Source organism: Lampris incognitus, chromosome 2 (assembly GCF_029633865.1).
Source record: "Lampris incognitus isolate fLamInc1 chromosome 2, fLamInc1.hap2, whole genome shotgun sequence".
Classification (NCBI taxonomy): Eukaryota; Metazoa; Chordata; class Actinopteri; order Lampriformes; family Lampridae; genus Lampris; species Lampris incognitus.
In genome coordinates this window covers 146,590,037-146,607,250 of record NC_079212.1, presented here as the reverse complement: position 1 = coordinate 146,607,250, position 17,214 = coordinate 146,590,037, and the positions used below count along the sequence as shown (strand labels likewise).

The window sequence follows — 17,214 nt, the reverse complement described above, 5'->3', positions numbered from 1 at the left end:
TAATGAAACCCGATGAGCTGTTAGAGCGCCCCGTGTCATGTTACACAAAACTGTACGGTCCAGATGCAGGACTGTCCCACGCTGGTCATCTGGTCACATACAGCATGGCCCGGTTCCTCAGACGCACGGTACACACGCCTTAATGACTGTAAGAAGCATTCACAAACTTGTCACATGACATTTAAAGCTTTACGGTCATGTCTGGGTAGCATAGCGGTCTATTGCATTGCCGACCAACACGGGGATCGCTGGTTCGAATCCCCGTGTTACCTCGGGCTTGGTCGGGCGTCCCTACAGACACAATTGGCCGTGTCTGCGGGTGGGAAGCCGGATGTGGGTATGTGTCCTGGTCGTTGCACTAGCGCCTCCTCTGGTCAGTCGGGGCGCCTGTTCAGGGGGGAGGGGGAACTGGGGGGAATAGCGTGATCCTCCCACGTGCTACGTCCCCCTGGTGAAACTCCTCACTGTCAGGTGAAAAGAAGCGGCTGGTGACTCCACATATATGGGAGGAGACGTGGTAGTCTGCAGCCCTCCCCGGATCAGCAGAGGGGGCGGAGCAGCAACCAGGACAGCTCGGAAGAGTGAAGTAACTGGCCGGATACAACTGGGGAGAAAAAGGGGAAATCCACACAAACAAAAAAACAGAAGGGGGCCAAGAATCAGAATACTTTATTCATCTCTGAGGGGAAATTAAGTGCTATTACAGATGCGCACACTGTAATAGCTAAAAACTAACAAGATAAGATAATAGAAACAGAAACAAACAGAAATAAAAGATGAATAAGAAATAGAAATAAGAACAAAATATATCAACAAGCGTGGGAACCATAACACCCTATCTATACTGCACTACCGCAGCACACAACAAGCAGCACGAACAAAACCCGACAGGGCCGGTCCAATGACCATTAACTCAGAGTGTCTGATGGTCTGAGTCTGAGGGAGGAGGTGTAAAGTTTGATGGCCACAGGCAGGAATGACCTCCTGTGGCGCTCTGTGGTGCTTTTCAGCAGAATGAGTCTATCACTAAAAGTCCTCCTGTGCCCAACCAGCACGTCATGGAGTGGGTGGGAGACGTTGTCCATGATGGCACATAACTTCAGCAGCGTCCTCCTCTCAGAAACCACCGCCAGAGAATCCAGTTCCACCCCCACAACATCACCGGCCTTGTGGATCAGTTTATTGAGCCTGTTTGCATCTGCTGCCTTCAACCTGCTGCCCCAACACACAACAGCAAACAGGAGAGCACTGGCCACCACAGACTCGTACCTCATCCTGAGCATCGTCTGGCAGATGTTGAAGGACCTCAGCCTCCTCAAAAAGTAGAGACGGCTCTGTCCCTTCCTGTAGAGGCCGTCAGTGTTCTGAGCCCAGTCCAGTTTATTGTCTATATACACCCACAGGTACTTGTAGTATTGCACAGTGTCCACACTGACCCCCTGGATGGAGACGGGGGTCACTGGTGTCATGTCCCTCCTCAGGTCAGCAACCAGCTCCTTTGTCTTAGTCATGTTGAGCTGCAGATTGTTCCGCTCACATCACGTGACGGAGTTTCCCACCACAGCCCTGTACTCAGCCTCCTCACCCTTACTGATGCATCCAACTACAGCAGAGTCATCAGAGAACTTCTGAAGATGGCAGGACTCTGTGTGGTAGTTGAAGTTCGTGGTCTAGAGGGTGAAAAGGAAGGGAGACAGGACTGTCCCCTGCGGAGCCCCAGTGTTGCTGACCACTCTGTCTGACCCACAGTGTTGCAAGTGCACATATTGTGGTCTACCAGTAAGGTAGTCAACAATCCAGGACACAAGGGGGGCATCTACCTGCATTGCTGTCAGCTTCTCACTCAGTAGAGCTGGCCGGATGGTGCTGAAGGCACTGGAAAAGTCAAAGAACATGACCCTCACAGAGCTTGCTGGCTTATCCAGGTGGACATAGGCCCGGTTAAGCAGGAAAATGATAGCATCCTCAACTCCCAGTTGGGGTTGGTAGGCAAACTGGAGGGGGTCTAAGTGTGGCTTGACTGTGGGCCGAAGCTGCTCCAGGATGAGTCTTTCCAGAGTCTTCGTGATGTGTGAAGTCAATGTTACTGGTCAGTAGTCCTTGGAGTCCCTGGGATGTGACGTTTTAGGCACAGGAACGAGGCAGGACGTGTTCCACAGCACGGGGACCCTTTGAAGTCTAAGGCTCATGTTGAAGACATGGTGAAGCACTCCACATAACTGAGAGGAAGAACTGAGCCTTGTGGGGCACCACAACTCAGTTGAGCCATTAAGGAGTTAGAGTTACTCAGAACAACAGAAAAAGTTCTGTTGCTGTTGGAGAGGTAAGAAAGTAATAACAGTTAGAGCTGAGCCCTTGATGGCAACCCAAGTCTCCAAGCGATGTAAGAGGATGGTGTGATCAGCTGTGTCAACGGCAGCACTTAAGTCTAAAAGAACTAAAATCAAGCAGTCACCTCTGTTATCAGTCAGCAGTAGGTCATTAGCAACCTTAACTAGAGCTGTTTCGTCAGCAATGGGTGAACAATGGCATGCTTAAAACTGTCTGGAAAGGAACCAGAGGCCAGAGAATCATTAAGAATTTGCAGAATAACAGGGCTAACAGTTGAAAGTACCAAGGAGGTACTTTCATATTAACATTTAGAGGAGCGCTGTTTCACTCATTGTAAAACACTCAATGAGAAATGGGGAAGAGATGGCGGCAACAGCACAGAATAACTACCAAAACTGTTGAAACAAAACGTTTTTGTTAAAATGGCAATTACAGCTGGATAAAATAGGGCAAGCCTGGCTTCCACTGGCCTCCAGGAGAAAATGCTACTGGTCAAAGCTTTGATTTGAGTTTGTTTCTGATTCTCTTCACCGACAAGCAGTCGAACTACGTCACGAGTTTAAGAATCTGACAGATTAATGGCATATATTAGTATGTGTTATTTAAATTTGATACCATAGTCAAGGAGAATACTGGTTTCTGATTGGCTGGAGGGTGTGCGTTAAGCTCAAGTTCAACTATTGTCATATATATTTAAAATACAATGAAATTCTTGTGCTCTGTCTCGCGCTGCCTTAACACAAGGGACACAAGGGCAAAGAACACAAGGACACGCCACCCCCCCCCCCCAAAAAAAACAACATGGCACACAGCAGTGACGTGTGGTGAGGTTAGTGGCTGAGTAGGCAGTGGGCATTCACAAATCCAAATTAAATCTTTTTATGCTCTCTTAATATTTTATAACAATCTGACCCTTCTTCATTCTTCCAACTGCCACAGAATTCTAGAATATCGTGCCCCCCTGCCTGAACTACATTCCAAATGAAAACCTAAACAAAAATATTGTCGAAGTATATATGAAGTACTTTTTCTTGTTTTATGTGGTTTTTGATAGATGTGAAATGACTAAGTAACCACCACTGCCTCACATCAGTACGTTAGACAGCATTACATCACTAAATCCCAAAAATGTCTCTTTAACTCCATTTTGGCAGACAATACAGCAGATAGCTGCGCTTTGTTGTTGTGTCAGTGGTCTTATTGACTTGTATGGACACGAAAGGGGCCGCATTTACCTCATCTTGAATGTTCTGTCAAAGGGTGTCGCTTTCTGCCAAGATAAGGTCGTTTTGAATACGTTTTGATGTTCTGGAAAACACTGAGGAAACTTCAAGATGCTTTGCCAACCGCTGGTCTTTCTCCGCAGTAAGGTTTAAGAGCGCCACGTGGTTCCCCTGGTTTGATGAGCCGGTGCTTTCCTTGTTTCCCCTGAAGGCTAATTCCTGTTTCTCTGAGTAGCAGTTAGCACATATCAAGTCCTTCAGAATCTCAGGATTTTCCCTCACCTTCACGTTTTGCGTGAAGACTTGCTGTTTGTTAGCCTCATTTCAAGCTAGGTTGGTCAGAGGGCAGTTTCCAAAGGTTTTCAATGCTATTTGATGTTGAATGTGTGAACTGGACCGCTCGTGCCTGACTAGCGCTGCAGGCAGGTTGTTCAGGTCACAGTAGCCGGCACCTACCCATACATTGTCCCGCTCTCTGGAAAACAGCAAAGAAGGGAAGCAGTACAGCCTGCTGGTGGTGTCATCGGAGCTGCAGCCACATAGCCACTCTTTCTTTATGTACCCCTCCAGCTGGACTGATCGGATGATTTTCTGCCCTATACGCTGGTGGAGGTCAGGGAGAGCTGGTGTAGGCCTGCCTTGCTTGATGACAAGTAATAGTAATTTTTGCTGGTAATCCAGTTTATTAAAACTCTGAAGACATACGATGGTCGACATTACTGATTTCGCTCTGAAGTATAGCTAAGCTGCTCAAATTCAAATGAGTTAGCTTGCTTAATTGATAGCACAAATATCAATGACATTGTAGCAGTTTAGCACGTTGATGGCTGATTGGCTCGCACTTCCACCAAAAGCAGCGCCTTTCCTCGTCCGTTGACTTTGCCTTAAGCTACGCAATATGCATGCGCAAACCCCGAAATTCACAACGTTAAAGGCGATCCTGAAAGAGGCAGAGCCTACCCTTCCCAACGAAAAAGTAGAAGAGCTTGTGCACTACACACCGTTTCACTCTTAGCAGTTTAACGACTTAAAAAGGACAAGGATATAAAAATATTAAGAATACGTTATAACAGCATACTTGTAACTAGAGTGAGATTTTGATACTATGTTGTCATGAATTTGTTTTATGGTTACTTTGATTAAATTATCACAGGGCCCCGCCTGCGCTGATGGCACGTCATGAATTCATACATTATATACACAGTGTACATCACATGATAACGCAACAGTGTAAGGTGCATATGGGTGTGTCAGCTGTTCAGCAACCTGACTGCCGGTGGAAAGAAACTGTTACTGAGATGTGGTATGTGAGAGGTGGTGTGTGATTTGATGCTCCAGTAATGTTTTTTAGATGGAAGGAGTGAGAACGGAACAGGAGTGGGGTGCCGGGTGTCCTTAATGATGTTTTGGGTTTTCCTTTTGCAGCGAGTGGTGTAAATATTATGAAGTTGTGGTAGTTCCATGCCAATACTATTTGCTGCTGTCTTTACGGTCCTTTAAATCAGTCTGCAGTCCTGAGCTGTGAGGTTGCCAAACCACACTGTGATACAACCTGTCAAGACACTCTCCATGGTACTGCCATAAAAGTTCATAAGAGTTTCAGTACTTGTACCAAAACTCTTGAGACGCGTCAGGAAATACAGTCTCTGCTGTGCCCTTTTCAGGATGCAGTTGGTGTTGAGAGACCATGTGAGGGTGTCTTGGATGTGTGAACCGAGAAATCTAAAACTCTACATGTTCAGCAGATGAACCACCGATGCAAATAGGAATGTGATTTCCTCTGACCTTTCTGAAGTCAGTAATGATTTCTCTTGTCTTGACATGTAGAGAGAGGTTGTTATCATGGCACCGTGTGGTTAAATCTTCCACTTCCCTCCTATAGACCCTCTCATCACTCTCGCTTATCAGTCCAATCATTGTGGTGCCATCTGCAAATTTAATGATGCCGTTGTCATATTTGACAACACAGTCATGTGTAAACAAAGTGTACAATAGGGGACTGAGACAGCAGCCCTGAGGTACGCCGTTCCTAAGAACTAATGTGGATGAGTATGTTTTACTTATTCTCACTGTCTGGGCCCTGCCTGTCAGGAACTCAAATAGCCAGATGCAGATAGAGTTGCCCAGACCAAGACCTCTGAGTTTACACACCAGTTTGGGTGGTACAACTGTATTAAAAGCAGAGCTGTAATCAATAAACAACACTCTGACGTGGGTATTTTTCTTTTTGAGGTGTACTAAAGCAGGACGCAGAGCAAGTGAGGTAGTGTCATCTACACATCTATTGGAACAATAGTCAAACTGGAATAGGTCAAGGGTAACAGGAATGTTTAGAATATGTTCATATATGATATTTAAACTTTGTTTTATATATATGATGTAAATTACGTACCAGCTCTATCAAACGCACCCAGAATTCAAAGCAGCGGGAAGTGATGCAGTTTGTTTGAGTCTCCATGACAACTGATGTTCAGATCTCACCACTTCCATGTGGCTCAACACTTCTCAGTTCACCACGTGTAGCACAGAAGAGTCACAGGCCTCTGTTTGTGTGTGTTTGTGTGTGTTTGTGTGTGTCTTTTCTGTTGAGTCTGTGTGTGTGTGTGTCTTCTGTATTGGTGTGTGTCCATGCAGGGTTCCATGTGCGTGCAACATTCCAGGCGGTGTCAGAGGAATGTGAATTGCGTCTTCCAGAGCAGGAATGCCGAGAATGCCACTGTTGTTTACTGACACAGGGCTGCAGAGGAGGAGCCTAAGAGTGTGTGTGTGTGTGTGTGTGTGTGTGTGTGTGTGTGTGTGTGTGTGTGTGTGTGTGTGTGTTGTGTGTTTAGGGGGGTGTATTAGTAGTCACACACGCTTGTTATTTTGTAATGCTGAGCAGCAAAGTTGAAAGGAGCCGCTCGGCTTCACGGTTGTGGTGTGTAGTGACAGAAGACAGTGTTGTGGTTTTTCTTTACAGTAATTTCATGATTATTTTAGTGTTGTTGTGAGTCTTTTCAGCATCTTAGTGATTCATTAGTGTTTGGTGGCTCTAAGGGCCGGTGGTCACATGAGTAATCCTGTGTGGCGGCGTCCCATCAGACAGCAGTAGTTACTCCTCATGATCCTGCACAGGGAAGTTGAGCTGTCAAGCACATCTAAACATGGAGCAGCTGTGCAGGAAAAACTATCTAACAACACGGCTGCCATACAAACTACACTAAGAAGACGTGGTGTAGGCGTCCGGGTGGTGCGGCAGTCTATTCCGTTGCCTCCCAACACGGGGATCGCCGGTTCAAATCCGTGTTACCTCCGGCTTGGTCGGGTGTCCCTACGGCCACAATTGGCCGTGTCTGCTGGTGGGAAGCCGGATGTGGGCATTTGTCCTGGTCGCTACACTAGCGCCTCCTCTGGTCGGTCAGGACGCCTGTTCAGGGGGGAGGGGGAACTGGGGGGAATAGCGTGATCCTCCCACGCACTACGTCCCCCTGGTGAAACTCCTCCCTGTCAGGTGAAAAGAAGCAGCTGGTGACTCCACATGTATGGGAGGAGGCATGTGGTAGTCTGCAGCCCTCCTGGGATCAGCAGAGGGGGTGGAGCAGAGACCAGGACGGCTCAGAAGAGTGGGGTGACTGGACAAGTACAACTGGGGAGGGGGAAAAAAAGTAGACATGGTGTCATGTGGACAGCAGTGCCATCTGGATATCATGTGTAATGAAACAGGAAACAGGAAGCACATCAACACTTATTAAGCTCAACGTTTCAAGATGGTGGTTTCTTCTGTGTTCTGGAAGGTGTCCTTGAGTGCTCTGAAAGGCGCCCACAAATAAAATGTATTATTATTATTATGATTAGTCTGTATTTGCTGTGTTAGCTCCAACATGTCAGGTGTGACAGTCTGGTTTGTCAGGACGCTGGTTGGACCTTCTCGGTGTATCTGGTGCTTCTCGGTGTATCTGGTATCTGGACCTTCTCGGTGTATCTGGTATCTGGACCTTCTTGGTGTATCTGGTATCTGGTGCTTCTCAGTGTATCTGGTATCTGGTGCTTCTCGGTGTATCTGGTATCTGGTGCTTCTCCGTGTATCTGGACCTTCTCAGTGTATCTGGTATCTGGTGCTTCTCAGTGTATCTGGACCTTCTCGGTGTATGTGGTATCTGGTGCTTCTCAGTGTATCTGGTGCTTCTCAGTGTATCTGGACCTTCTCGGTGTATGTGGTATCTGGTGCTTCTCAGTGTATCTGGTGCTTCTCAGTGTATCTGGACCTTCTCAGTGTATCTGGTATCTGGCGCTTCTCAGTGTATCTGGTATCTGGACCTTCTCGGTGTATGTGGTATCTGGTGCTTCTCGGTGTATCTGGTATCTGGTGCTTCTCGGTGTATCTGGTATCTGGACCTTCTCGGTGTATGTGGTATCTGGTGCTTCTCGGTGTATCTGGTATCTGGTGCTTCTCAGTGTATCTGGTATCTGGTGCTTCTCAGTGTATCTGGTATCTGGACCTTCTCGGTGTATGTGGTATCTGGTGCTTCTCGGTGTATCTGGTATCTGGTGCTTCTCGGTGTATCTGGTATCTGGACCTTCTCGGTGTATGTGGTATCTGGTGCTTCTCGGTGTATCTGGTATCTGGTGCTTCTCAGTGTATCTGGTATCTGGTGCTTCTCAGTGTATCTGGTATCTGGACCTTCTCGGTGTATGTGGTATCTGGTGCTTCTCGGTGTATCTGGTATCTGGTGCTTCTCAGTGTATCTGGTATCTGGTGCTTCTCAGTGTATCTGGTATCTGGACCTTCTCGGTGTATGTGGTATCTGGTGCTTCTCAGTGTATCTGGTGCTTCTCAGTGTATCTGGACCTTCTCGGTATATCTGGTATCTGGTGCTTCTCAGTGTATCTGGTATCTGGTGCTTCTCAGTGTATCTGGTATCTGGACCTTCTCAGTGTATTTGGTATCTGGACCTTCTCGGTGTATGTGGTACTGGTGCTTCTTGGTGTATCTGGTGCTCCTCTGTTTGCTGCTGTGATCCCTCCCAGACATCATTTAACCTTCATCTCAGTAAACCTGCTCAACCCTTTTGCTTCTCTGTGGTCACCAGAAGCGAATTAGAGGTGATGACAACCTCTGCATTAGTCTTTTTTTTTCAGTAAAGTGGTTCCCGATCAGGTCCTCAGGTACCTGCAGTCCTGCTGGTTTCCTGTTCTAGCAGGTAGTATATTACATCCACCCGCTGTTCCCGTCGTCCAGCCTCGTGTCAGACCAGCAGGTGGCTGTAATGAACTACCTGCTAGAACAGAAAACCAGCAGGACTGCAGGTACCTGAGGACCTGATTGGGAACCACTGATTCATCAGAAACCATGAAACCTTTACAATGATTTGGACACTTACTGATAGTCTGCATGTCTGGGTTTAACACTGATGGTGTCCGTGTAGGGAAGAGGTCCGTCTTGGGTTAAACGTCTGTTTGTCTGCTCGGCTCGAGAGGTTTGTAATCGTTAGTGTGTTAATGTCAGTCCCGCCTCATCCGCCTTGTGTTCTTCTCTCTCTCTTTCCAGATCTGGGACATGAGTGATGATGAAAGCATCTAACAGGCCGGTGGTGGACCAGAGGAACCGCCGTCTCACCTCTCGGACTCTTCTCTGTGTTTTGTGAGGGGTAAGACCTGTGATGTCACATCCACGCCACAGATGGAGAGGATGTGATGACGTCAGACTTCATGAAAGGACGGTTTCTACTCGGCATCACGGTAAAGACGGGACCGACGACACACCCAGAGGGAAATAAGCAGAAGAAGCCAGCAGGAGGTCTTACACCTGGAGTCATATGCGAGACACAAGCTCACGTTAGAGAAAAGATAGCAGCCCTTTACAGAAGTCATTAACAGATAACCAGATCGTCAAAGCAGAAACAAGAACCTTTAAATGAAAAACTGATAAGCCAGTTAAATGTCCCATCAAGCCGTCTTGTCATCTGTTCACATCGCCAGCCGAAGCTCCTCAGCAGAACATCAGCAGAACATCAGGAGAACATCAGGAGAACATCAGGAGAACATCAGCAGAACATCAGCAGAACACTCGAGGGCTTCACAGTCTGCTTCTCTGCTCACGTCTCCATCGAAGGTGTAGCCTCAGATGAACTGTGTTCAGAGCTCGGCCAAGAGAAAGTCGCCCAGCTAATCTAATGTACCAGAAGTCAGGCCGCTTCCGACAGTTCAAGTCCCTTCTGATCTTCTGCCTGAATCCGTCGACGTTAACTGGAAACTAACAAAAGAGCTCTTTCAAAAAGACTCCCAGCTTTTCTGCCACACAAACGGTTTGTATGGAAAGACGCCGTCCGCCCGTCTACCCTCCGAGGGTCTGTAACGTGATGAAGATGAAGATGAAGATGAAGGGTCGACAGTTGACATGCACGGCTTGTGTGTCCAGGGTCTTTACTCTTGTTTTGTTCCTTTATTTTGTACTTTCTGGTGTCACATCTGTGAGAACTACTTCCTTCTGTCTGTCACAATAAAACATCGTTTCCAACACAACACGCTGGTATGACACTGGTATTTCACTGGTAACTGGTATGGAACTGGGATTTAACTGGTATTATGGTATGGAACTGGTATGACACTGGTATTTAACTGGTATTATGGTACCTGGTATGGAACTGGTATTTAACTGGTATTCTGGTATGGAACTGGGATTTAACTGGTATTCTGGGAACTGGTATGGAACTGGTATTTAACTGGTATTCTGGTATGGAACTGGGATTTAACTGGTATTCTGGGAACTGGTATGACACTGGTATTTAACTGGTATTCTGGTATGGAACTGGTATTCTGGTAACTGGTATTTAACTGGTATTCTGGTATGGAACTGGAGTTTAACTGGTATTCTGGGAACTGGTATGGAACTGGTATTTAACTGGTATTCTGGTATGGAACTGGGATTTAACTGGTATTCTGGGAACTGGTATGGAACTGGTATTTAACTGGTATTCTGGTATGGAACTGGTATTCTGGTAACTGGTATTTAACTGGTATTCTGGTAACTGGTATTCTGGTAACTGGTATTTAACTGGTTTTCTGGTAACTGGTATTCTGGTAAGTGGTATGAAACTGGTATTCTGGTAAGTGGTATGGAACTGGTATTTAACTGGTATTCTGATATGGAACTGGTATTGAGGTAACTGGTGTGGAACTGGTATTCTGGTAAGTGGTATGGAACTGGTATTCTGGTAACTGGTATTTAACTGGTTTTCTGGTATTCTGGTAAGTGGTATGAAACTGGTATTCTGGTAAGTGGTATGGAACTGGTATTCTGGTGAGTGGTATGGAACTGGTATTTAACTGGTATTCTGATATGGAACTGGTATTGAGGTAACTGGTGTGGAACTGGTATTCTGGTAAGTGGTATGGAACTGGTATTCTGGTAACTGGTATTTAACTGGTTTTCTGGTAACTGGTATTCTGGTAAGTGGTATGGAACTGGTATTCTGGTAAGTGGTATGGAACTGGTATTTAACTGGTATTCTGATATGGAACTGGTATTCTGGTAAGTGGTATTCTGGTAAGTGGTATGGAACTGGTATTCGTTGTGGTGCAAATGGCTGCTGTGCATCACCCAGGTGGTGCTACGCATTGGTGGTGGTTGAGGTGAGTTACCCCCTTCCATGTGAGGCGCTTTGGGTGTCTAGGACAGTACTATATAAAGGTAATGATAATTATTATTGCTATTTTTTGGGGGGGGGGCATTTTTCTCCGTAATTGTACTTGACCCGTCCCGGGCGCTGCTCCACCATTATAATTATAATAATAATAATAATTATTATTATTATTATTGTTGAACCAAAGCTGTGGTAAAATCTTTCCTTCACATCGTCGCTCTTCTCTTCTTGCCTCTTCTTCTTCTCTTCTTTCTCTTGTAATGGGCCTTAAAGTGCGAGACGGTTTGCTGACAGGTGGACATGGATGAATGTGACATTTACTAAGCAGTGTCATGCTGTGCTGAACACGTTGGACCAGAACAGCCCTAAACCACAGACGCCGTCCAGAACGTGAACACACCCGCAGCGTTTTCATCTCGTGCGCCCGCTTCCTCACGGGGACACAAACGTTCAATTATTTCTAACTTTGTGATCAGCTCCACAATTTATCACTTATCGATTATAAAGCTGCAAACTGATTTTTAAAATCACCTTTCAACATCTTCAGTCTTCTGGCTTCACCTCGTTCAGTCTCTCTCACACACACAGACAGACACACACACACACAGACAGACACACACAGACAGACAGACACACACAGACACACACACAGACACACACACAGACAGACACACACACAGACAGACACACACACACACAGACAGACACACACAGACAGACACACACAGTGATATGAAAGAGGGCGTCATAGCCGAGCAGTGGTTTGAAAGCACTTTATTGTTCATCAAGGCTACTTTACGTACAAAAAAGGTGGCCTGCCAAAACCTTTTTGGTAGGAGGAAACACGGAGTTCTGCACGATGACGTCATTGCCCCCGAGCTGACGTCAGAAACCCACCCGTGTGACGCGGAACAGCACACTCCACAACGCCCCCTTCGCTCGTTCCGCTTCTCACCAGCGTTACACGTGCACAACACAAAATGGCCGCTGCTCAAGGGACACCTGACTCGGGCTGGAGGCAGCAGGACTGAGGGGGATTCCAGACACATCTCAGATCTTCATCCCAGACTGTCTTGACTGCGGAGCAGCAGGACCTTTGCATTGCTTACGGAACCTGCTCCGTGAAGTCTGGGTGAAAGTGTGATCTGATGGTCTGGAGGCAGTTTGCCTGAACATCTCTGGGTCTACTGAACCAATCTCAGATTGGGTATTTTCAGCCGTACTACACCTTCACCAAGCACGTGGGAAGCACATGGGTAGTGATGACTTGGCACTGGACGCCCCAGGTCCTCTCGGCCAGGGTCGGAGAAGGCTGGACCTCACGCCACAGCTCTAGTCTCATAGCTGCTGGGAAAGTTTTGGAAATGGCCACCAACTGGATTGAGCCGGTGGCCAAAATCCTCCAAATTCATCATGACTTTACCAAAACGTGTGGAAGCCGGGGCCGTAAGACCGGCCGGGGTGGGCCGAACGGGTTTTGTTCAGGCGTCTCTGAGCACCGACACACCGGCGGTCTGTGTTCCTGCACTTCAACCTTTTTTTCTCTAGCAAGACAAAAGTCCATAAACAAAAAAGATCAACTTTTTTCACAAGGAAAGAAACTACATGATTACAATATAAGGACAGGAGAAAAGACAACAATTAAATAGCTACATATCATTAACAAATTAATTGTTCCTCAAAAAATACCTACGATTTGTTTTTCTCTGTACATTCGTTACGCACAGCGTAATGATGGTCTTATAATACCTATTATAAAAAACGTTTTTCTTTTTAATTAAGTGATTTTCCTACAGTGTGTAGGGAAGTGTGTGTGTGTGTGTGTGTGTGTGTGTGTGTGTGTGTGTGTGTGTGTGTGTGTGTACCTACAGGGCGGTAGTGAAATGATCATGAGAAGTAACAACGAATAAAAACAAAGTTAACAGCGCCCTCTGGACACTGAGCCCTTCCCCTCGCCTGCGGAGCTTCTAGCTCATCACTGCTGCGGAGCTTCTAGCTCATCACAGCTGCAGAGCTTCTAGCTCATCACAGCTGCAGAGCTTCTAGCTCATCACTGCTGCAGAGCTTCTAGTTCATCACAACTGCAGAGCTTCTAGCTCATCACTGCTGCAGAGCTTCTAGCTCATCACTGCTGCGGAGCTTCTAGCTCATCACTGCTGCGGAGCTTCTAGCTCATCACAGCTGCAGAGCTTCTAGCTCATCACTGCTGCAGAGCTTCTAGCTCATCACTGCTGTAGAGCTTCTAGCTCATCACTGCTGCAGAGCTTCTAGCTCATCACTGCTGCAGAGCTTCTAGTTCATCACAACTGCAGAGCTTCTAGCTCATCACTGCTGCAGAGCTTCTAGCTCATCACAGCTGCAGAGCTTCTAGCTCATCACAGCCGCGGAGCTTCTAGCTCATCGCAGCCGCAGAGCTTCTAGCTCATCACAGCTGCGCAGCTTCTTACTGATCACTGCTGCGGAGCTTCTAGCTCATCACCACTGCGCAGCTTCTAACTCATCACTCCTGTGGAGCTTCTACCTCATCACAGCTGCAGAGCGTCTTACTGATCACAGCTGTGCAGCTTCTAGCTCATCAACGCTGCAGAGCTTCTTACTCGTCACAGCTGTGCAGCTTCTAATTCATCACAGCTGCGGAGCTTCTTGCTGCTCACCGCTTCTAACTCATCACAGCTGCGCAGCTTCTTACTGATCACCATGTGGAGCTTCTAGCTCATCACAGCTGCGCAGCTTCTTGCTGATCACCGCTTCTAACTCATCACAGCTGCGCAGCTTCTTACTGATCCCCGTTCGTCTTAATCAGGCTCAACGGAGTTAGCGAGGCCACAACGAAAACTGCAGCGTTCTTCCTCTATGGACTTTTAATGGACCTCCCTCCCTCCCCCATTTACTGCACAACCAGTTAAACACCTCTCCGAAACTCAAACGGGCACAAGGTTGAGAGTATTTGACCTGTGGAGTTTGAGTGTTATGATGCCGTCACAAGTCTTTGTATTCACTAAATCTGTTGCTATAATGCTGCTAAACACAATTACTTGTTTTGGCAGTGGGTTTGTAAAGTCCAACTGGTCAGGTCTGACATGTCCAAGAGTTCACTTGTCCAAACCAGACAGTGGGATGACCGGGCTGGAATGCATGGACATTCTGGATCCCCTCATAGAACAGTCGAGTCCTTTACAAACAAATGTTTGATTAAAAAAATTAGCATATCTCCTTGTCTTGCATGTCCACTTATGATTATTGTCATATATCATGTTATCATCATCAATGACCAAACCACGGCGCTATGGTAACCACACAGACGGCATGCTACGTGGTATGGAAGCAGTCTGAATGAAATGACAACTGTCATTTGCTGTTGAAACCTGTTTAAACTGCCAATGAGAAGTTCTACCAGTGGCTTTAAAGCGACACTAAGGACAAAAGAAGCCCAACACCGAAAACTGACCCTGGCTCAGCCCACAGCTGCTGATGCAGTTTTCAAATTCCTACATTCTTAATTTACCCAACTGTTTTCTATATGGATGGTTGGTTTTTTTTCCTTTGTGAAAGACATACCAAACCGTCACCCAAACACCAATCTGCCTGATGCAAAGACTTTATAACTCTAGCTAAGATCTAATCTGGCCGTCCCGACTTCGCCAGACGACTAAAGCGCTGCCTTGTCACGCCGTTTCCATGGTGGAGGGTTTGGATGAGATGTGCTGATTGGTCGTGGGCCTGCCAAAGATCTCTAGTTGAGAGGCGGGACGAGGCTGAGTTTCTGTCCCATGTAGGTTGGTGAACAGCTAACTACATAACCTGTGGGTCAGAACAATATCAGCAAGGAATTCTGGGACGTTTGCCCCCGGCTATCTAGTCGCTCTGCCAGCTGACATGGACTTCCAGCGTGTGTGTGTGTGTGTGTGTGTGCGCGTGTGTGTGCGTGTGTGTGTGTGTGTGTGTGTGTGTGTGAGCCCTGTAGGAATTTCCCTATTGGAGGAATGTATACCAACTTAAAGCAGGCTGGTATAGAAGAAACAACCTGTCATTAATATTCAGTTATTTGCAGCTGCAGCAGGCTAGCTTAACTGCAGCAATAACACAATGTCTTTAAGAGGAGCAGACACTGAAATACAAAATAGGTCTGGACATCAAATCCCGACACAAGTCAGCTTGTTGAAGGTAGCAAGCTACGTGACGTCACGCCAGCGGTTTAGACTGACCTTGTTTCTGCTTCCTCAACAGAGATCATATGAAAACCCAACCCCTCCTGCGCGGGTTACAAGTCTTTCATGGAAGCTGCTTGTGCAGCTCCATCCTCAGGGTTGAGGTTAGGGTGGGGTGGGTGTCATCTTGGTGTTCTGTACTTTTCATCACATGCGTGATCTTCCCTTCAACAAGACCCAGCTTCCCACAAGCCTCTTAGCGCTTCACACGATGCTTAAAGCAGACACTTTAATTTTGCTACTTAGAAAAGAGATTTTGGAGACGCTACTTGTCCGTTAGCTTGCAGCTCCGTCTGCCAAGTGATTTGTCCAAAACGGGAGGCTGTGGCTTCCGGGTGTCAGCCAAACGCTTCCGTGGGACCACTACTCAACACGCTTTTGTGGCGTCTTTAGCAAAGCTGCTTGCTGGGGAACCGGGTCTTGCTGGCTGCTTTGTGTCGGTTTGGTGACTCAGCTCAGTCATGCAGAAGGTTGTAGCATCCTGTACCACCGATGGATCAACATCTTAAAAAAAAACCCCTAGATGGGCTGCGTTCCCCAAAGCCGCCCGCACGGCACGCCTGGAGGGCCGCCGTGATCCCGTCCGAGAGCTGAAACCGAGGCCGCTTTGGGAAACGCAGCGCTCATCGCTTAACCAGAGCCTGTCCGGAGGCTGTCCGCTATAGCTGTTTGTTACCATATGGATATTACTGAAGAATAACAAAAATACAAAATAATAATAATAACAACAATAATAATAATATGGAGTACAACTGACCCAGCAGTGAGTGTATAGTGTCTATGACCGTTACTGACATCTAAGGAAACAACAACTAACATGAAATGGCAAGTAGTACGATGAAAGATTGAAATGCCTAAAAAAAAGAAAAGAATAGATACCAGCTATTGAAAATAAACCAAAACAACGAAGAAGAAGAAAAAATAACCCACACATGCAACTGTAAAAGCACTACTTAACCTGTGTAGAAACCTGCCAGACCACAGAGTCCAGGAGAGGAGCCGGCCACGTATATCGATCACCCCAACACCCGCGTTCAACCAGCCAAACGCCACAACACAGGAGCGTTTGAAGAAAGAGATCCCAGTCCAACCCCCCCACCCCCCAGTCCAACCCCCCCCCCACCACCCCCCAGTCCAACCCCCCCCACCACCCCCCAGTCCAACCCCCCCCACCACCCCCCAGTCCAAATAATAATATTTATATAGACTTATGTTTAATCCCAAAGTGACAATGCACCGTCACCTTCCTCCTCTTCTCTGTCAGCAGTTAAGCCCATCAAAGCCCTCCGACACACCAGGGATCAGACTACCTCTTCTTCTTCTTCTTCTTCTTCTTCTTCTTCTTCTTCTTCTGCTGCTGCTGTCGTCATCGTCACGTTACAAAGAGCGTGACGTCACTCAAGACGAGCTTACTGCTGGATTACTGCCTGGAAGAGAGCCCATGACGCGGGGAAGGAGGACGGCAGCCGGACTTGGCAGACCATACGGTTTGTGTGCTGCACTCAGCCGAGGATGCAGCTGGTCGTCATGGCAGCAATGCCGGCACCGGTGGGGGCGAGGCGGCAGCTTCGGCTGTCGTCCAGCTAACATCAGCGAAAACAAGGCCATCGCCACCACCGTATGTGCAGGCCGGTGCTTCCAGGAGGACCCTGTCTACACAGGCCAAGATGACCGGCCCGGACAAAACATCCGCAACGGGGAAGGGTCGTATGAGGTGACACAAATCCAAGACCACCCAGTGGGTGTCACCTGCCCTGTAGCCAGAAACCGCATGTGCACCACCTGTGGAACACAACACTTACTGGGAGCGTCTTCACGGTGATGCGCCAA

The 17,214-nt window shown here is 47.3% G+C and overlaps 1 protein-coding gene across 3 annotated transcripts in view; it reads left to right on the top strand.

Annotated features, from left to right (window-relative positions):
- The window catches only part of atg7 (ATG7 autophagy related 7 homolog (S. cerevisiae)), a 149,138-nt gene extending 139,045 nt beyond the window's left edge, over positions 1-10,093 (top strand). For all 3 annotated transcript variants that reach the window (XM_056273159.1, XM_056273161.1, XM_056273160.1), the window contains exon 19: positions 9,082-10,093. In XM_056273159.1, coding sequence (XP_056129134.1) covers positions 9,082-9,114 — 33 coding nt within the window. In that variant the 3' untranslated portion in view covers positions 9,115-10,093. The remainder of the gene's footprint in view (positions 1-9,081) is intronic.
- The last annotated feature ends 7,121 nt before the right edge of the window (positions 10,094-17,214 follow it).